At 38.0% G+C, this 16,686-nt stretch overlaps 2 protein-coding genes across 4 annotated transcripts; one reads left to right on the forward strand and one right to left on the reverse strand.

The window, feature by feature from the left end:
• Window positions 1,559-5,628, forward strand: LOC109709737 (protein UPSTREAM OF FLC). Of its 2 annotated transcripts, none has more exons than XM_020232071.1 (5): window positions 1,559-1,888; window positions 1,971-2,215; window positions 2,301-2,370; window positions 2,465-3,343; window positions 5,175-5,628. In XM_020232071.1, the coding sequence occupies exons 2-5, from the start codon at window positions 2,002-2,004 to the stop codon at window positions 5,311-5,313; spliced, it is 1,302 nt and encodes a 433-aa protein (XP_020087660.1). In that variant the 5' UTR covers window positions 1,559-1,888; window positions 1,971-2,001; the 3' UTR covers window positions 5,314-5,628. The 2 variants fall into 2 exon arrangements, with proteins under 2 accessions (XP_020087660.1, XP_020087659.1); XM_020232070.1 differs by having other exon boundaries at window positions 1,988-2,215.
• LOC109709740 (coatomer subunit zeta-2-like) lies at window positions 9,479-14,791 on the reverse strand. 2 transcript variants are annotated; one of them, XM_020232073.1, is made up of 7 exons: window positions 14,606-14,774; window positions 12,806-12,965; window positions 12,299-12,446; window positions 12,085-12,162; window positions 11,703-11,787; window positions 11,501-11,572; window positions 9,479-9,705 (listed from the first exon to the last, which is right to left on the reverse strand). In XM_020232073.1, the coding sequence occupies exons 1-6, from the start codon at window positions 14,606-14,608 to the stop codon at window positions 11,513-11,515; spliced, it is 534 nt and encodes a 177-aa protein (XP_020087662.1). In that variant the 5' UTR covers window positions 14,609-14,774; the 3' UTR covers window positions 9,479-9,705; window positions 11,501-11,512. The 2 variants fall into 2 exon arrangements, with proteins under 2 accessions (XP_020087662.1, XP_020087663.1); XM_020232074.1 differs by lacking the exon at window positions 9,479-9,705 and having other exon boundaries at window positions 11,211-11,572; window positions 14,606-14,791.

Raw genomic sequence — 16,686 nt, forward strand, 5'->3', positions numbered from 1 at the left:
TTATTATTATTATTATTATATTAATTAATACGCAGCTAAAATTGTACAAAATAAACATATCCGAGCTAACCGCGCTGCTACGCCGCACTAATTAAGCTGGCGACGGCTCCGAACTTCGATGCGAAACTCGCCGAGCTGGCGCGGAATAACAAATCCTTCGCGCCGGGGAATAAAAACACGAGAATAGCGCAGGAATTTTAAAGCTTTTCTTTTTTTGGGTACTAGATAGGGAATATTTCTATCACTATTACTACAGTGTTACATTATTATTAGAGTATTCTATTATCATGTTAATTAAAAAGTAATAATAATAATAATAATAATAAAACAGTGGTTAAGCCACAGCGGCGACTTTGAAGTTTATAATGTGTGGTGATAAAGTTGGTGCATGGGTGGAGAGAGAGAGAGAGAGAGAGAGAGAGAGAGAGAGAGAGAGAGAGAGTAAAAGAGTGTAAAATTCTCGCGGCATTCACTTTCAAATCGATGCGATGGCTCCTTCGCACGAATTGTCACCCACTCCCTCACGAAATGCAAGTAAAAAGACATATCTAACCCTTGCCTTTTAGAGCAACGGACCAAGTCCTTTTGTAGAGCATTTGTATCATTTTTCTAAGACATACTTAATTTTCATTTGATTGTTAGAATATTCGGTATTACCAATTTTTTAATGAGTAGAAGTAAAAATTTTAATATTTATTTTTTAAATGATCCTAAATGTTTATAAATCGATAGAATGACGTGTTTTATTTATATTTATACAAAAAAATAATATTAAGATTAAAATATAATATTCTGTTCTAAATATTTAACTATAATTTTTGTTAATATAAATTGTTACACTGAATATTTTCTACTAGGGGCGATTTGGTCTACGGATCGATCGTTCACGTACAACGAGATCTTGAAGCATCTACGTCGCCGGATATCATCTTTGTTTTGTTATACCATCGTGGGAATATAATATAATTTCCAGAGCCTTTTTTTTTTGATCGTTCTCCATGTAATTACAGTAATCCCATGAGCCTCTTTTTGTTGGCTTCTTCCTGTCCACGGCATCAACCCGCCGTTTAATTCGAGATATATATATATATATATTGTTATTATTTAACAGACCCGTGTATACAACCGGTCTACAAAGATAAAGTTCCTGTTGGTCTCAGTTTGTAGTTTATTTTCTATTTAATGTTTTTTTTTTTTGAGAGAATTTTTCTATTTAATGTTATGAGACCTGAGTTTGATCTTAGTTCAAATGGAAAGCGTTTGTGCTATAATAGTTATTATTATCCTTTGCGCTGAATTAAAGGTTCGAGCTCGATCTGACTTTCGAGTCGAAATTTTTTGTCAATTTTATTTGCATTTTTAGTGAACCCTCAAAAGTTTTACAAAATTATAGACTCAAACTTTCGTTTCTATCATTTAATTATTTATATTTTGTTATAACAAATGTTTTGTGTGTTTTGAATTCTTTTAATTTTGAGAGAATCAAATTCTCACATCTATGATTTTGATCAATATTTTGGTTACTATTTATTTTATTAACACAAATATTGAGACAATTTTTAACGATTGTTCTCCGTCAATTCAATAATATTTTATGTATATAAAATAATATCTCCCCACTGTTCCGGTTCACTGATGACGTGGTAGACATGGTCCACGACATTTGTTTCTCGTTTGAATCGCTTCGCTACGCTCCTTTTCACACTTTTCACACCACCCCCTCTTTACTCCTCTCCCTTTCCGCGCCTCCCATTCCCCCTCAACCCCTATAAATACGCCTCTTATCCCCTCGCCGCTTCTCTAGAGCCCTCCTCCTCGACTCCTCCCCCCTCCCTTCTCCGCCACTATTCCTCATCGTCTCCCTCCTCAACTCTCCGATCTCAAAAAGGTACCGAATCCTCTTCCCCGTTAAACCCTATCGCGAATCTCCTTAGCCTTTTTTCCCCCCCTTGTTGATCTGTGTGCGTTAGCTCTGTTTGTCTTGTAGACCGAGGAGAATTAATGGCGGTGGCTTCTAGAGGGAGATCGGAGCTGATGCGGCAATGGAGGGATCGGGCGACGAGCCCCGAGAGGACGAAGGTGTGGACGGAGCCGAAGACGAAGATCTCCGAGAGGAAGGTCCCTGTGGTGTACTACCTCTGCAGAAATGGCCAATTGGAGCATCCGCACTTCATGGAGGTCACCCTCTCCTCCTCCGATGGACTCTATCTCAGAGGTACTACGATCGATCTAGATTTTTTCTTTTATATCTATTTTGATCTGTTTTTCTGTAATTTTCGTAATGCTCTGTGTTGCTGTAGATGTGGTCAATCGATTGAATCTACTCAGAGGGAAAGGGATGGCGCAATTGTACTCGTGGTCTTCGAAACGGTAGAGATTCCGATCATTTCATGTGCGATTCCTTGGATCTGTTAGCTAGGGTCTGGCGATTGATCGGTTTAACTTTTTTGTGGGGGGGGTTTAGGAGCTACAAGAACGGATACGTGTGGCACGATCTCGGCGAGGACGATTTCATCCACCCAGCTCACGGAAACGAGTACGTCCTCAAGGGATCGGAGCTCCTCCTTCCGATCACGATCTCGGCATCGCAGGATACCTCGGCGTCGTCGTCCTCGTTCTCCTCGAGCGGCTTCGAGAAGCCTCTCGAGATCCACCGATCCGCGCACGACGACTCCGGCCTCGCGCTCGCGGCGGCGGCGAGGAGGAAGAAGCCGACGCCGTGGTCGTCGATGGATCTCGGCGAGTACAAGGTCTACAAGACGGAGGCCACGGCGGAGGCTGCCGCGCGGGCGGCGGCGGACGCGGCGACGCAGACCGAGGAGAAGCGGCTCCCGCGGGGGCGCCGCGGCCCCCCGCGCGGCGAGGACCGCGCCGAGGCCCCCTCCGCGGCGGCGGAGGACGAGGGCGCCGCGGCGGCGGAGCTCGGCAGCGACGAGATCTCTCCCCCGCCCTCGTCCTCGAGCCCCGAAACCCTAGAGACGCTCATAAAGGCCGATGGGCGGAGCATCGTCGCCGCCCCCGCCGCCGCCGCGGATCGGACGGTGGGGAGCTTCGCGATGGGGCGGATGCGCGCGTCGGCGGTGCTGATGCACCTGATCTCGTGCGGGTCCATCTCGGTGAAGGAGCACGGGTCGGTGGTGGTGCCGCGGGGCAGGGATGTGCTGACACGTGGACAGTCGGATCTGAGCGGGAAGGATCTCGACCGGTTGGTGGAGAACCCGGGGTTCACGGGGCTGGATAAGGAGTACTTCAGCGGGAGCTTGGTGGAGACGAAGAAGACGGTGAGCGAAGGCGCCGCCGAGTTTCCGGGATTGAAGCGCTCGTCCTCTTACAACGCCGACAGGTAATTACCAACTCCTTTTCCTCTTACTTTTAATTTCATAATTCAAATATCTAGAAATAAATTAATTCGACTTACTATTATTTTTTTTAAAAAAAATTTCCCTCGACTCTTCTTAGTTTATTCATGCATCTAAATTTTTGATTAGGAGGAGGTTACTCTATGCTTTTAATTTCGCGCCTGTACAATTAGCTGGCGGCCAGTTAGCTAGCTTTAGTGTGGAGTGTAACGTAGAGTGCATTACACCAATAAATATTTAAATTATAGGAACAGAGGGAACCACTTATGGTGATATATTCCTAGTCTTTTCCTGTAGTAGAAAGGAAATCAAATCGAAGCTTCTCTATTTTTTTTTTATCAAACATTTAATAGAGGTCGCAATGAAAGCAAAAGCAGACCTTCACCGGAAGGTACCTTCCGACTCTTTTTAAGTTAGGCCACTTTTAGTTCGTTTTCTAATTAGGGAAAAAAAAAGGAAATAATAAGTATTATTATTATTATTTACTGTTGGCCAGTATTTTAACCAATAGAAACGGAGGATTGAAATCGGGCTTGAGATAGGGGACCGTCTTACTATCGCCCTAGAGAGGCCAAAAGCGTAAGGAACGGCGCAGTCCCCGGCGTTGCAGGGGAACAGGCTGGGAGTTAGTTGTTGGGCCCTCGCCCCTCTCCTTCCAAATTTCAACATCCCGCTTTTTCGCTGGATGAGGTGACATGTGTTCCCGGGGGTTACGTCACCCTCTGCCTCGGGAGTCGTGAAAGCTCGAGTTAGTGAATAGGTAGGGGGTGTGGTATAGTTCGCTGTTCGACTCTATTTTATAGCAGATCATGATTCAGCCATCAGCAGTATGTAGCTGTATAATCAGCAGTACATAGCTGCATTAGGCAGCAGAAGGCGTGATGGCACTGTAACATATAAGAGGCAGGTTTATGGGTAGGAACCAGCGAAGAAACTCCGGACGAGGTTCTCTCTAGTAACGGCTTCTTTCAGGTCTTATGTAACTAAATAGAAGAATGATATATATATATATATATATATATATATATATATATATATATATATATATATATAAAATTGAGCTCCTATGCTTTTAAAAGTACCGAGTTACTGGTGCTTGTAGATTTTTAGCCATTGGATTAAGAGATANTTTTTTTTTTTTTTTTTTTTTTTTGGCAAAAGTCATATTTTGACCATAGCTATTTGAAATATATATACTCTAAAGATTGTTTTGTCAAAATATTCTAATAACTTACAAGCAAAAGGAAGTTTCAAGTGAAACAAACTTTAGGGTTCAGGGTCTTTTTACGAATAGAGTAACATTCTATTCAAGAAGCTAGGATAAACTGAGGGTTCAGGGTCATCCAATTAGGCAGATATAAATGAAGTATTTTACTGTAAAATACTTGTTCCTTGATGTTCTTAAAACACTTCTACCCAACTAGCCGCACGTGTAATCAAATGCTTATAAGAGTCTAAAGTTCAAACTCTCATTGTTATTCTTGTTCACGCTAGGTCTTTCCCTAACACACGATCCCTAACACACGATGAGTCGACGGAAGTTATCAAAAATGGCGTTGATTTGATAGGAAAGATTTTCTTCAACAACCCCCCACCCCCCTCTGCACAAATCTCTGTCCAAACTCATATCTCTAATAAAGTTTTTTTTTTATTTTTTATCCTGTCTGTTGACCTATCACTCTAAATTCAATGATCTACCCTTGAAATGACTTCACTTCCCTCTGAAATCAGTAGGGGGCTCTAAAAATCTGAAACAAGTTTCGTTGACATAGAAAACGTTCTAACGACCTAATCGTTTTTTTTACTTGTAAGCAGGAGCGCAAGATTGGAGTTGGTTGAAAACGAAATTGAAAGCGCACGTGCCAAGTGCATCCCAAGAAAGCCCAGGATCGTCTCACGTAGCAATCTCGGAAGCAAGCGTTTCGTGGACGAAAATGCACCTCACCAGTCATAGGGCCCTCTGCTACTCAACTAGAGGAGTGTAGAAAAAAGAAAATAGGGTCAACGACATTGTTATATAGATAAAATAATTGATAGGTTTATTGCGAGGAGCGTCGATGTGATATTTGGGAATGCTTTCCTTTGCCGTGCTCACCACGGCACGGTGGTTGTGTAAACGAGAGAGGAAAGTTAAGAGTTCCCTTAAGCCCATCCGTGTGTGCATGTATTTGTGTGAAGAAACAAGAAGGCACCTCTTTCGGATTAATTTATTGTAGAATCTAACTACTATTTCTATCTCTTAACACGAACTTACTGAGTTATAAAACCATCTCTCTCTCTCTGGACATTATTCTAACCTTTCTACTTTTTTTTTTCTGGGCTTCATCGAATCTGCTAATTTTCGGTGAAAACAAAGAATTTTTGTCCCAAACAACGTGCTCGGTGGACCGACCATCCCTAGAATAAGTGATAAAGGGCTTGGTGGCTGATACCCGAGATTCAAATTCGAATTCTAGTTGATTCACATTTTTAACTAAATTTATTTTTAAATAAAATAAATAGCATGCTATTTATCTCTTAAAAAAAAAAAAAAAAAAAACGTGCTCGGTAGCAACCGTCGGTTTAGCTCTTACTTAATTATAGCGGGAAACATTTAAAACCAGACGCATGGGAAAGGGAGAGCGCAGCTTTTTGACATTAGTTCAGAGGGAGCGCCTGGCGACCACCATGTGCGCCCCGTCGGACTCGTTAATTAAATGCGAGGACTACTGGCTTGCGCTTTCCATTTCACACGAGAACCCGATCTACCTGGCTTTGGCTTTGCTCCGTGGCACTCCGTACACTGGTCAATATCCCGCTATGTACTCACTACCAATTAGTTATTTACTATATGCTAAATCCGTAAACTAAAATACTGTGCCGCCACGTGTTCCTAAATTATTTTCGGTAAACTTGAAACACCATAGACCACTCTCCGGTCATCTCTCCCTATAATATATATAATAATATATATATAGAGAGTTTTAAAATTTTATATTATAAAATTTTAAATTTTAAACATCAAAATTCCAAAATTTCAAATTCCAAATTTAAAATTTTACAATTTTAAAATTTATAATATTTATTTTCAAATTTAAACTTCAAAAATTAAAATTTTAAATCCCTATTGTACTTTCTCTCTTACTTAATATTTATTTAATTTAATATTCATACATTTTTCTCTTTTTCTTCCTCTGTTACCAAAAAATGTACATACTACTTTCCTCTCTCTCTTAGTTTAATTTTTAATTTAATACTCTTTTTTTTTTCTTTCTCTAAACAAAAGATATAAATATTTAAAATGATTTTAAACTTTGAATTTAATAATTATATATTTTTAAAAATTTTAAATTTTTATTTTTCTACATTATGAATAAAATATACTATATTTGAAAGTTTGAAGGTGCCCTCTCTCTAACTTTAATTTTTATGTAATGTTCTCTTCACTCTCTCCAAATAGAGATATATATAAAAATTATAATTTTTATTTAACTCTATTAAGTGACTTTATATAATATATAAAATAATAATTATGAACTTAAAAATCGCATCCGCTACAAAGCGTGGGTACATTGCTAGTTTAGACTATAGGTACTGAGAAAGTATTTTGTGTGACAGGTACGTCATGTTAACAATATACAATCAATCAATTACTGACCGTCTATAAAATAAATGACAAAAAGCTCAGTAATTAGTACATGAAATTTTAAATTAAAAGTCTAATTACTTCACACTTTCTGCTACATTTATTTTGTAAAAAAAAATAAACAAAGCGAATAATATACTACTTTTCTATCAAAAAAACAATATACAATCAATTTAATATTTTTATTTAAAAATATAATAAAAATAAAATTTTATAAAATATGATAGGATGAGTAAACCCTAGAAAGCAATTGTGATTGATTGAATCACACCACATAAGATATATATGATCATCACATTTTCGAATTTTCGTAGCCGATAGTGATAGTATATTAACAGAATAGCAGATAAATTAAAATGATAGTCTTCCAAATAAATGCCGGCGGAATTCAGTATATTTCCTTGCCAAGAACAATTTTAATCCAATTAGATCTAATTTGGATGTCTGAACATATTTAATTAAGGCATCAATTTCATTTACGGGACTTGTAACGATTGATAAGTAAGAAACACCATTAGATGTAGGGGTGGCAATCCAGCTCGCTGTTCGCGAGCCAACTCGTGTTCGGCTCGAAATGAGCTCGAAATCGGCTCGCTCGTTTAGTAAACGAGCCGAACACGAGCTGAATTTTTCAGCTCGTTTAATAAACGAGCCGAACACGAGCTAGGATAAGCTCGCTCGTGTTCGGCTCAATAACAGCTCGATTATATTTATNCTAGGGTAAGCTCGCTCGTGTTCGGCTCGATAACAGCTCGATTATATTTATTTTATATTAATATATTTTTATATATTATATTATAATATAATTATATTTGTATATAAATATATAATACTGATTATTAATTTTAAATTTTTAGCATAATTTTATAAAAAAGCTCAGCTTATATATTTATAAAAGAGGCCTAAATAAATAGAGGTCCACAGGCCCATTTATATTTAAAATTTTAACCGTTGGATTAAAATCTAATGGTTAAGATTGCATCAACCTTTTTAAGTCCTTCCCTATTTCCTAACCCTAGTTTCCTTTTCACACATGATTTCACACTTCACACAGCCGTGGGCGGCAGCGGCGATCACCACGGAGGCGGAGGCCGCGACCACAGGCATGGCCATGGCGGAGAGGCATGGGATTTCAGGAAGAAGGTGTGGAGCATGATGGGGGGGCCTACAAGCACTAGCACCGCACGGCGATCGCCATGGCCGGGATCTTCCTCACCTGCGTCCCCATCGCCATGAAATCTGTCGAGCTCGAGGTTTTTTTGCCCTATTTTTTCTGTAGTTTTTGGTATCATCAGTGGGTTGTGGGGATGGGGATCGGGATCGGGGTGGGGTAATCCGAGGATTCGTTGTAGGGTATGAGTGGAAGAACGATGAGATTGAGTGGATTTTTGAGTCATTTTTTGCGGATTCGATGTGATTTAGCGTTTAAGGTTACGAGAAAATGTAGAGAAATGGGAGTATTTAACCTTTTTTTTTCTTCTAATTATTGAAATAATCACTGATTCTCGTTCTCTCTCTCTCTCTCTTACGCAACCAGCCACAGGCGGCAGCACCGCCGTTCGCAAACACCCGGCAGCGGCAGCGAACTTCGACAGCGGCGTTAACGACCCGAGAGCTCGAGCCGAACACGAGCCGACCTTGGGACGTTCGAGCCGAGCTCGAGCTGGCTCCCGCTCGCTCGAGCTCGGCTCGTTTACAGCCCTAATTAGATGTCGCCAATGACATGTTACGTTAGTTGCAATCATCACCCAACAAAAAAGCAGCAGCTCTTATAGTGCAGAAGTTAGCATTGGTGATGCTTGTTCTAACATTCACACAGACTCCCCTATTGTTGCTGATTAATGTCAAGTGCTTCTATGTTCTCACCAAAAATGTTTGAATCTGAACTATCAGATCCATAGATGATGAGTTCAAAATCTCCCACAACGGGATGGTGCATGCATCAAGATTACCTCTTTAAAAGCATACTGGTACTCTTTATAGCCCTTTTGAACCCTATTTAACATTTTGAAATCCTAGTTGGTACCCAAGGCCCAAATTTGAATCCTAATTGATTCACATTTTTAGCTAAGTTTATTTCTAAATAAAATAAACGATAGAGTAGGGGTAGGAAAACGAATGAGGGAGGATTGGGAAAGACAAGAGTTAAAAAAAAAAGAAAAAAAAAAGAAAAAAAAAAGAAAAAAGTCTAACTAGTTTTTTTTACCCAAAATTACTTTATAAGATCTATATATTAGAGAATAATTTTTTTAAAATTTATTGGACCTTTTAAAAGGTTTTTTAGAAAATAAAATAATTTGACCTATTACTCTGTATTGGAGGTTTGCCAAACAGACCCGNAAAAAAAAAAGAAAAAAAAAAGAAAGAAGTCTAACTAGTTTTTTTTACCCAAAATTACTTTATAAGATCTATATATTAGAGAATAATTTTTTTAAAATTTATTGGACCTTTTAAAAGGTTTTTTAGAAAATAAAATAATTTGACCTATTACTCTATTGGAGGTTTGCCAAACAGACCCGAAGACTTCGGCTGATGTCGGGACAGGCCGAGCAGACATAATTATAGAGAACAACAAATTATCAGTAGAGAACAACAAATTATCTGTTTGTCCTGATCTACCACATTATCGATACAATGCACCTCTTAAATTGCAATTCGTACACTCTTCATGAAGGGTTGCTCTGTAACTTCCTCATCATTAGAAGTGAAAATTTTTCCCCCCTAAAATTGGTTATATAAAATTAGGTCTATAGGCAATAATTTCTTACCAAGGATCTGCAGATAGTAGGCTTGGGATCTTTTTGCAGTTTACACGACATCAAGATAAGAAAACTAATAATAATGATAATGATAACAAAGTGACCGAATTCTCAAATACTTCAGTGTCAAACTTAGCCGATCATCAGCTATCGTATAGAAGATCGGTTCAGCCTAATACCCACCGATCAAGGTTCAGCAACTGCAGAAATCGATCGTCATTGGACCCGCATACTACACCTGCCTCCAACTTCCACTACGACAAGGGGATCCAAGTGATCATCATCCACCGAAGGCGGCAGAGCTTAGGTTCAACCACAAAGACTTCTTTGGCCCAGCTTTAGGCCCCCGCCCCCCTAACGTGGCCTATTTTGAACTCCGTCCAACAGATTGGACACTCATGGGCCGTGGTCCGCAGCCTCGCTATGGACTTTGGCCTGCTTATGGCTCCTCTGGTCGGCGGCTCCTCCGGTCGCCGCAGAGAGCTTGGAAAGAGAAGAATGAACACCGGAATTCCATAGCGGAATTCCAAATTCTATGATGTAATGGCGCTCTATACCGAAGTTGCAAGTCCTCTACATGTATTCTAACCCATGATCACGTCAGTGATTACGACAAATGGTCCACTCTGATTGAAACTTTCGCACCTACAAGCATGCAACCGCGTAGGACATAACATCGAAAAACAGTACAAATACTGTGTTATGGTTTGTACATAAATTATGTACACCTGATATTCGAAGCACCCACGCCCCACACTGCAAGATATCAGGGACCATATATCATGTTCACTACAAGATATGAAGAGATTATTCTTATGCCTAAGGTGGTCAATTGAGCTTGTTGCTCTTGAGTTGAAACTTAGAAATTCCCATAGGTCACGAAAGACGAATCCCACGCGACAAAGGTAGGAACTGAGAGAATTTATATGTTCTAATAGACCAATGCTATGAGTTTCAGTAGATTTATCACATCCTTAGGTCTATATCATTTTAAATTGAACAAAAACTATGTAACAATTGCTATCAAAGCCTAGAGACTCAAGATGTGGTGCAGCTAAATTGGCGGTTCCTACACATAACGAACTCGCTAAGTCAGGATAATGAGACATAAGGATAATAATAAGGTGCACTCAAAAGAGCATGGTTCTAAAATTATGCACTCAGAGAAACAAAGCCTCGGGATGACCAGTCATAACAATAAGGGATGGGTCCCTTCAATTAGCTCTTGACTAAGCTTGAAATCACAAAATATAGGTAAAAGTCTCACTCATGTTAGCCTTGGTTTTGCATTTTTACTAATTTTGACTTGTAATACATCAGACATTGATCTTAAGTGTATGATTCCACAAATGCTGGACCTAGGTCCATAAATTCACATGACACTCAGTATGAAAATACATACAGTTCGGTACTAATCTGATCAATTGGTGGGAGCATCAGGTGCAACCACCATGTCGCCACACAATATTAGAATCATTAAATACTTTAAATTTCGGTATACCTTAACATAACTGTAGTTTTTGGTGGTTTGCTTTCACGAGTCAAAATGGTTATAAAGAATCCATATGCGAGCTCATTATTTCTTTCGAGAACATGTTTAATATCTTTTGTCGAGCAAGATTCAACCCTTGTACTATCAATTAGTACAAATGGTTTAACAATATAATATAGAAGAATCAAGCAAATGAACTAATTATTAAATAACACAGAAGAAATTAACTTTAAAGAGAATATTGAGAAAATCATGTGAGAAGAACCTGTTCAAAGGATCACGTGAGAAGGGATCTGGCTAAATGTTCACGAGCAGTGGCAAGAGCTTGTGATATGGTCTGCAGATGTAAGAACAGAAAGAAAACAAATAATAATAAAATCATAGGTTAAATAATGGGTAACATAAGTAAAATAATCCAGAGGAAGTATGGTATGTATTGTGACAAAGAGATAGAAGAGTTTACGGACCTGCTCAGACAAGGACGTGGCCCCATCAAGGCCATTGGTTGCAACTTTTCCAGCAATTAGGGTTCCTTCAGTCTCAAGAACGATCCTGCAAAAAAAAGACAGGAAGAGTCTAAATGGTGAAATTTAATAAGAAATTATACCTTAGTCCAATTAAAATGAATCAAATTAGCATATGATTTGCTCAGAATTGCCAAAACTCATTATGATTAGGCTTTTTTGGCATATCACACTTTTTAAGTTTTGAAAAGAAATTTTCATTCTTAATGCCTTCAAGACTCTTCTTCTCATTCTAACTCAAATCAAATGATAGCCACAAATATCTCTAGAGATGTATCATTGTTGCTAAGTTGCAGAGGAAAAAAATTAACAAAAAAGTGACTACCCTCCATCAACAATTTCATCAAGGCATAGAAGGATTAAATCCAGGTTTTCCAGGGCTGTCCTCTTATCTACACTGTCCCTGTAATGGATGAAAAATCCAGCTTACCAAAAACCATATAAGAAGACGTACATGGAACAGCAAGAGATGATTCACAAAGCCTTAGAAAATCAAATGCCCATCCAAATAATATTCAACAGTTGAGATTTGCTAAGACCTGAGAAGTAGGCCAACCACATCAAAGAATCCTTGAAGTACAGCGGCCAATATGAGCTCATTTTCATCATTTGCTCCGGTTACAAAAAAATGCAGGTCCTGAATGAACTTGTAGATGACAATGTAGCCATCAAACATTGTTATTTCCGCTGTAATATGATAAAAAAAATCTTATATTAGAAATGTACATGGGCAACATAGAATAGGGAAACCATGAAATAGCACTGTACACTAAAAAAATGCATACGAATACATATTTTAAAAATAAGCATTTACGGACTCAGTGACAGTAAAAAATATTCAACTATGACCTCAAGTTAGGTTGAAATTTGCAACCATTAACTGTTGCGTTAAGATAGTTCCTCAACCATAACAAATTAAAATGGTTGCACTATGAAAAGTTTGAAGTGCAACTATTACAATGACTAACATAGCTGCACGATTTGCTGTATCTTCACTGGGCTAAGTATTAATAAGATGAATCAACAAGTATGAACTTGTATCTTACGTTCAGTCCGAGCATTAGTCTTCAAAGTCTTTGTAAAGAGAGATTTCTCAAATGCCAGCTTTGCAGCAAGTGTGGGCCACTCATCTGTATAATACTTGACAGCTACTCGCTTCCCCTCAGAATCAAGGAGAAGTATATTTTTAACTGAAGGACAAGAATCCTGGAAATGGCATAAAAAAGAGAACATAAGTGAAAATAAAGTTTCTCACCAAACAAAAGGTAAGTTGTTGAAAGTTGAGAGAGGAAAACATATGTATTGTCCCAATAAGGATAGTAACAACATCTATGAGAATTTGCACTATTAACTCCAATAAATGAGGATATTGTTGCTTGCCAGTAGTTCAGACTTTGCCAACAAACTTTGTTCTTCCTCCTTGACCATGTTCATTATGAAGAATATAGATACATATATATGTTTCAGACTTCAGAGCGGTGTGTGATTAATCATGAAAGAAGAAATTAGGCCCTAGTGGAGGGTCTTCCTGAGATGAAGTTCACAATTGAACCAACAAAAATGTTACATACGCACTTTCATTGGCATTGAATTGTTCCAAAATATTAATCTTAATATTTCAACAATCAGATTTATTGCATGGTATCCTTTCACAGAAACTCCAGAGACTGTCAATTTCTATGCAGATAAACACTCCAGAGAAGCAAGAGCTGAAGATAAGTAATAACAGGTTCGCCGACCTTTTCAACCTTACACCTTTGTTTTGCATATAACCTATGGAGACATTCTCGACCTTAATTGAGTCCTATGGCCTATTGTATGCAGTGAATTGAGACATTTTGTTACAACGAATCGAGTCCGATGGCCTATTGCATATTTTGTTACAGTGAATTGAGATATCAGATATTGAACAAGATTTTTCCCTAAAATATTTTGCTTCCTGGCCAATAAATGCACATCATGAACGTACTACAAAAGAAATCCACTGTTTTATCAAATCACACAGAGTATGCATTCTTTTTACATAGATTCTTCATGATTGGTTTTTCACTATTAGTAAGAAAAATCCTCGATGCTCAATGATTTTAGTGTTCCTAGGCTGCTGCATGAATACAAAATGTAGCTCTCTTAACGGTCATTTAGGCTCTTCAATGACCCAACCATGGTGATTCTATGAAAATGAGTTTCCTACCTCTGGTATGCAAATTTTGCCTAAAAATTACTCACATGTTTTCTTTTATCATCATGTCACGTTTTTCTAATTCTTTCATTTAAGCAGGATTCATATCATGTTTCTTCAGATTCTTCCATTTATGCATGATTCTCAGCATAAATACTCCCACTATAATATCTAGTAAATGCTAGAATATCTAAGTTGCTTTGCAATGAGTTATCAGCATTACAAATAATACACCATAACATTAAACCTAAATAAATCAAATGATCAATAACATTATCACAGAGATCAAGTAACAGATCTCTTCTAAAGGCTTGCAGAACCACAATCGTTCCCAGAAAGGAGAAAACGATCATCAACCCCAATGAACCTCCCGTATACATATCGTCAACGCCATATTATCCTATTTTAGATCCGAATCTCATCAGAAAATTATTATTCCTGATCGTATTCACGTATATCTTCAAATTAACAACACAAACGAGGGTTTACACTCTTATAATCGAGCATATAGCATCACAATTGTAATAAAAACACTCGAATCACAACAAACACTTCGATTAATAGATCTTATAAAACCATAACTATATATTACAATATTTAGATCGAATCGGGAAAAGTAGAGATGAAATCGAGCTCAAATTAAACGAGAAAAGCGAAAGGAGATCACCATTCCACGATCTCCGAAGGAAAGAAGAAGCGAGAGAGATAGAGGGCGATGAGATCCGATGCGATCCGATACACGAACGATCGCTTGCGAAGAGCTCGAGAAGGGAATGTAATAGCGTCGAGGGAGGAGACGAGGAGTGAAATGGAAACGGAGCGGAGGAGGTCGCCGCGAGGAAACACTTATATAGTAGCGGCAGATCTAAAGAACATTACGGTGTTCATCGGATGCAGACCGTCCGATCGAGATCGAACGGACACTAATCAAAGTTGTACTGTATTCCATCACATTAATCTGAGCCGTCCATCCAAAACAGTCACTAATTTAGCGTGTCTCCTAATTCCTAACCGAGTCATCGGTCCCGTGGGCGTTTTAAACACCACTATGGGCTAGAGCTGGGCCAAATCAACGGCCCAGATTGTGCCACTTGTTTAATGAGCCTGTGCTTTAACCAAATGATCCCAAACGGGCCCGAGTATCTTTTTTTTTTTTTTTTTACTCTCTTATGGGGGTGTGTGAAAGGATCCAATTTCTCTTCAATATTTGACAGATAAGATATTTTCGATTTTCATATAACAAAAAATAAACGTAACATGAACATCCTGAGGGTTAAAAATTAAAATTTTAATTTAGTAAATTTTTATCGATATAATAAAGATTCTAAAAGCATCTTACGTGGCGATAGCAACTCCCCAAAAAGAAAAAAAAAAAAATTGAGAAAAGGTCGAGCTATCTGCTTCATTCATTAAGAAAATGAATTAGGTTTACAGATGGAAATAGCCGAGGCCTCCGAAGGAAGAAAAAGAAAGAAAAGACGGAAAAAGAGATGACAAAAACAAAATATTAGACAAGAAGTCGAAAAAAGAGAGAAAAGAAGCCGAAAAGGTAGGTAGAGGCAATGTCACTTAGACCAGGCCGCCATCATGAGTCTAACGCGATCTAATGCCCTGGTAGGATTAGAAAGATTCTCTTGGAAAAGAATGTCATTCCTCTCGATCCAAACAATCCACCAAATGGCACTCAGTGTAGTTAAGGCTTTGCAATAACAAAAGAATAGTTAACATGGTTTTTAGTCTTTTCTTTTTTTATTATTTTAGGTGGGAGCCTGTTCAATAATGAAGTACACATATTTCTTCAGGATTCAGGATTTCATTAGTTAAAAGCTTTAATTTGCAGAGTCATGTATACTGAGGTTAATGCTATTAAAACAATTACCGTGCCATTTTCTATATATATGGTATCAAATCCATTTTCTTTACAATTTTGTGAAGTTGTGAGAAAAATATTAAAACTATTCTGAGTAATTTTTTTATCACATCTTAAGATATACATACGTACAATCAAGTGATAATGACATTGTAAAACTTGCATAAATTAAACACAAGCCATATTATAGTCAACAATCTCCATTATTGTTAGGTTAATTTGTTGGGATTAGAAGCAGCGTGACAAGTTGTGAACTAAGCACTAGCCAATTTATGAAGCTTCCGTACTCTAATTGACCTTCGTTTCATTTGTCCAGGCATAAATTAAATCAAAGATCAAATTAATAGAAAACGATCGATAAAGCTCCAACAAGCCATGATCATCCAATGATCAAATGAAGCTAACTTAAAAAAAATGAAAGAAAACTTGCGCAAACAATCGTGCAACGGGCATGCAATATAAGTGGTCCCAGGATACAGATCATGTTTGAGTTATTAAATTTTAAAGATGCCATTAGAGTCAGTGTCAAGTTATTAATTTGGAACTGTTTCAGATCAAACAACTTGCAAGTTGAAAACTAATAATAATAATAAAGTAGTACGTAAAAAATAGCCAACTCTTTATTTTTAATTATTATTCAAAATCGAGAGTTTGGTCTCCTACACTGATTACAAAGTCTTTTGAATTAAAACTCAGGTTCATGCCGCGTGATGAACTGAATTAGTTTGCTTAATCGTTAAGGCTTTTAAATTTCACCTGTGCTTTTCGGAGTAATTATGGAATTACTTACGTGTATTATCAAAAATAAGAAAATTATTTTTTAATTTGGATTTCATAAGATTTATGTGCGTAGAGCAATGCTTCAATACTCCGTTATA

This window comes from Ananas comosus, linkage group 4 (genome assembly GCF_001540865.1).
Source record: "Ananas comosus cultivar F153 linkage group 4, ASM154086v1, whole genome shotgun sequence".
Taxonomy (NCBI): domain Eukaryota; kingdom Viridiplantae; phylum Streptophyta; class Magnoliopsida; order Poales; family Bromeliaceae; genus Ananas; species Ananas comosus.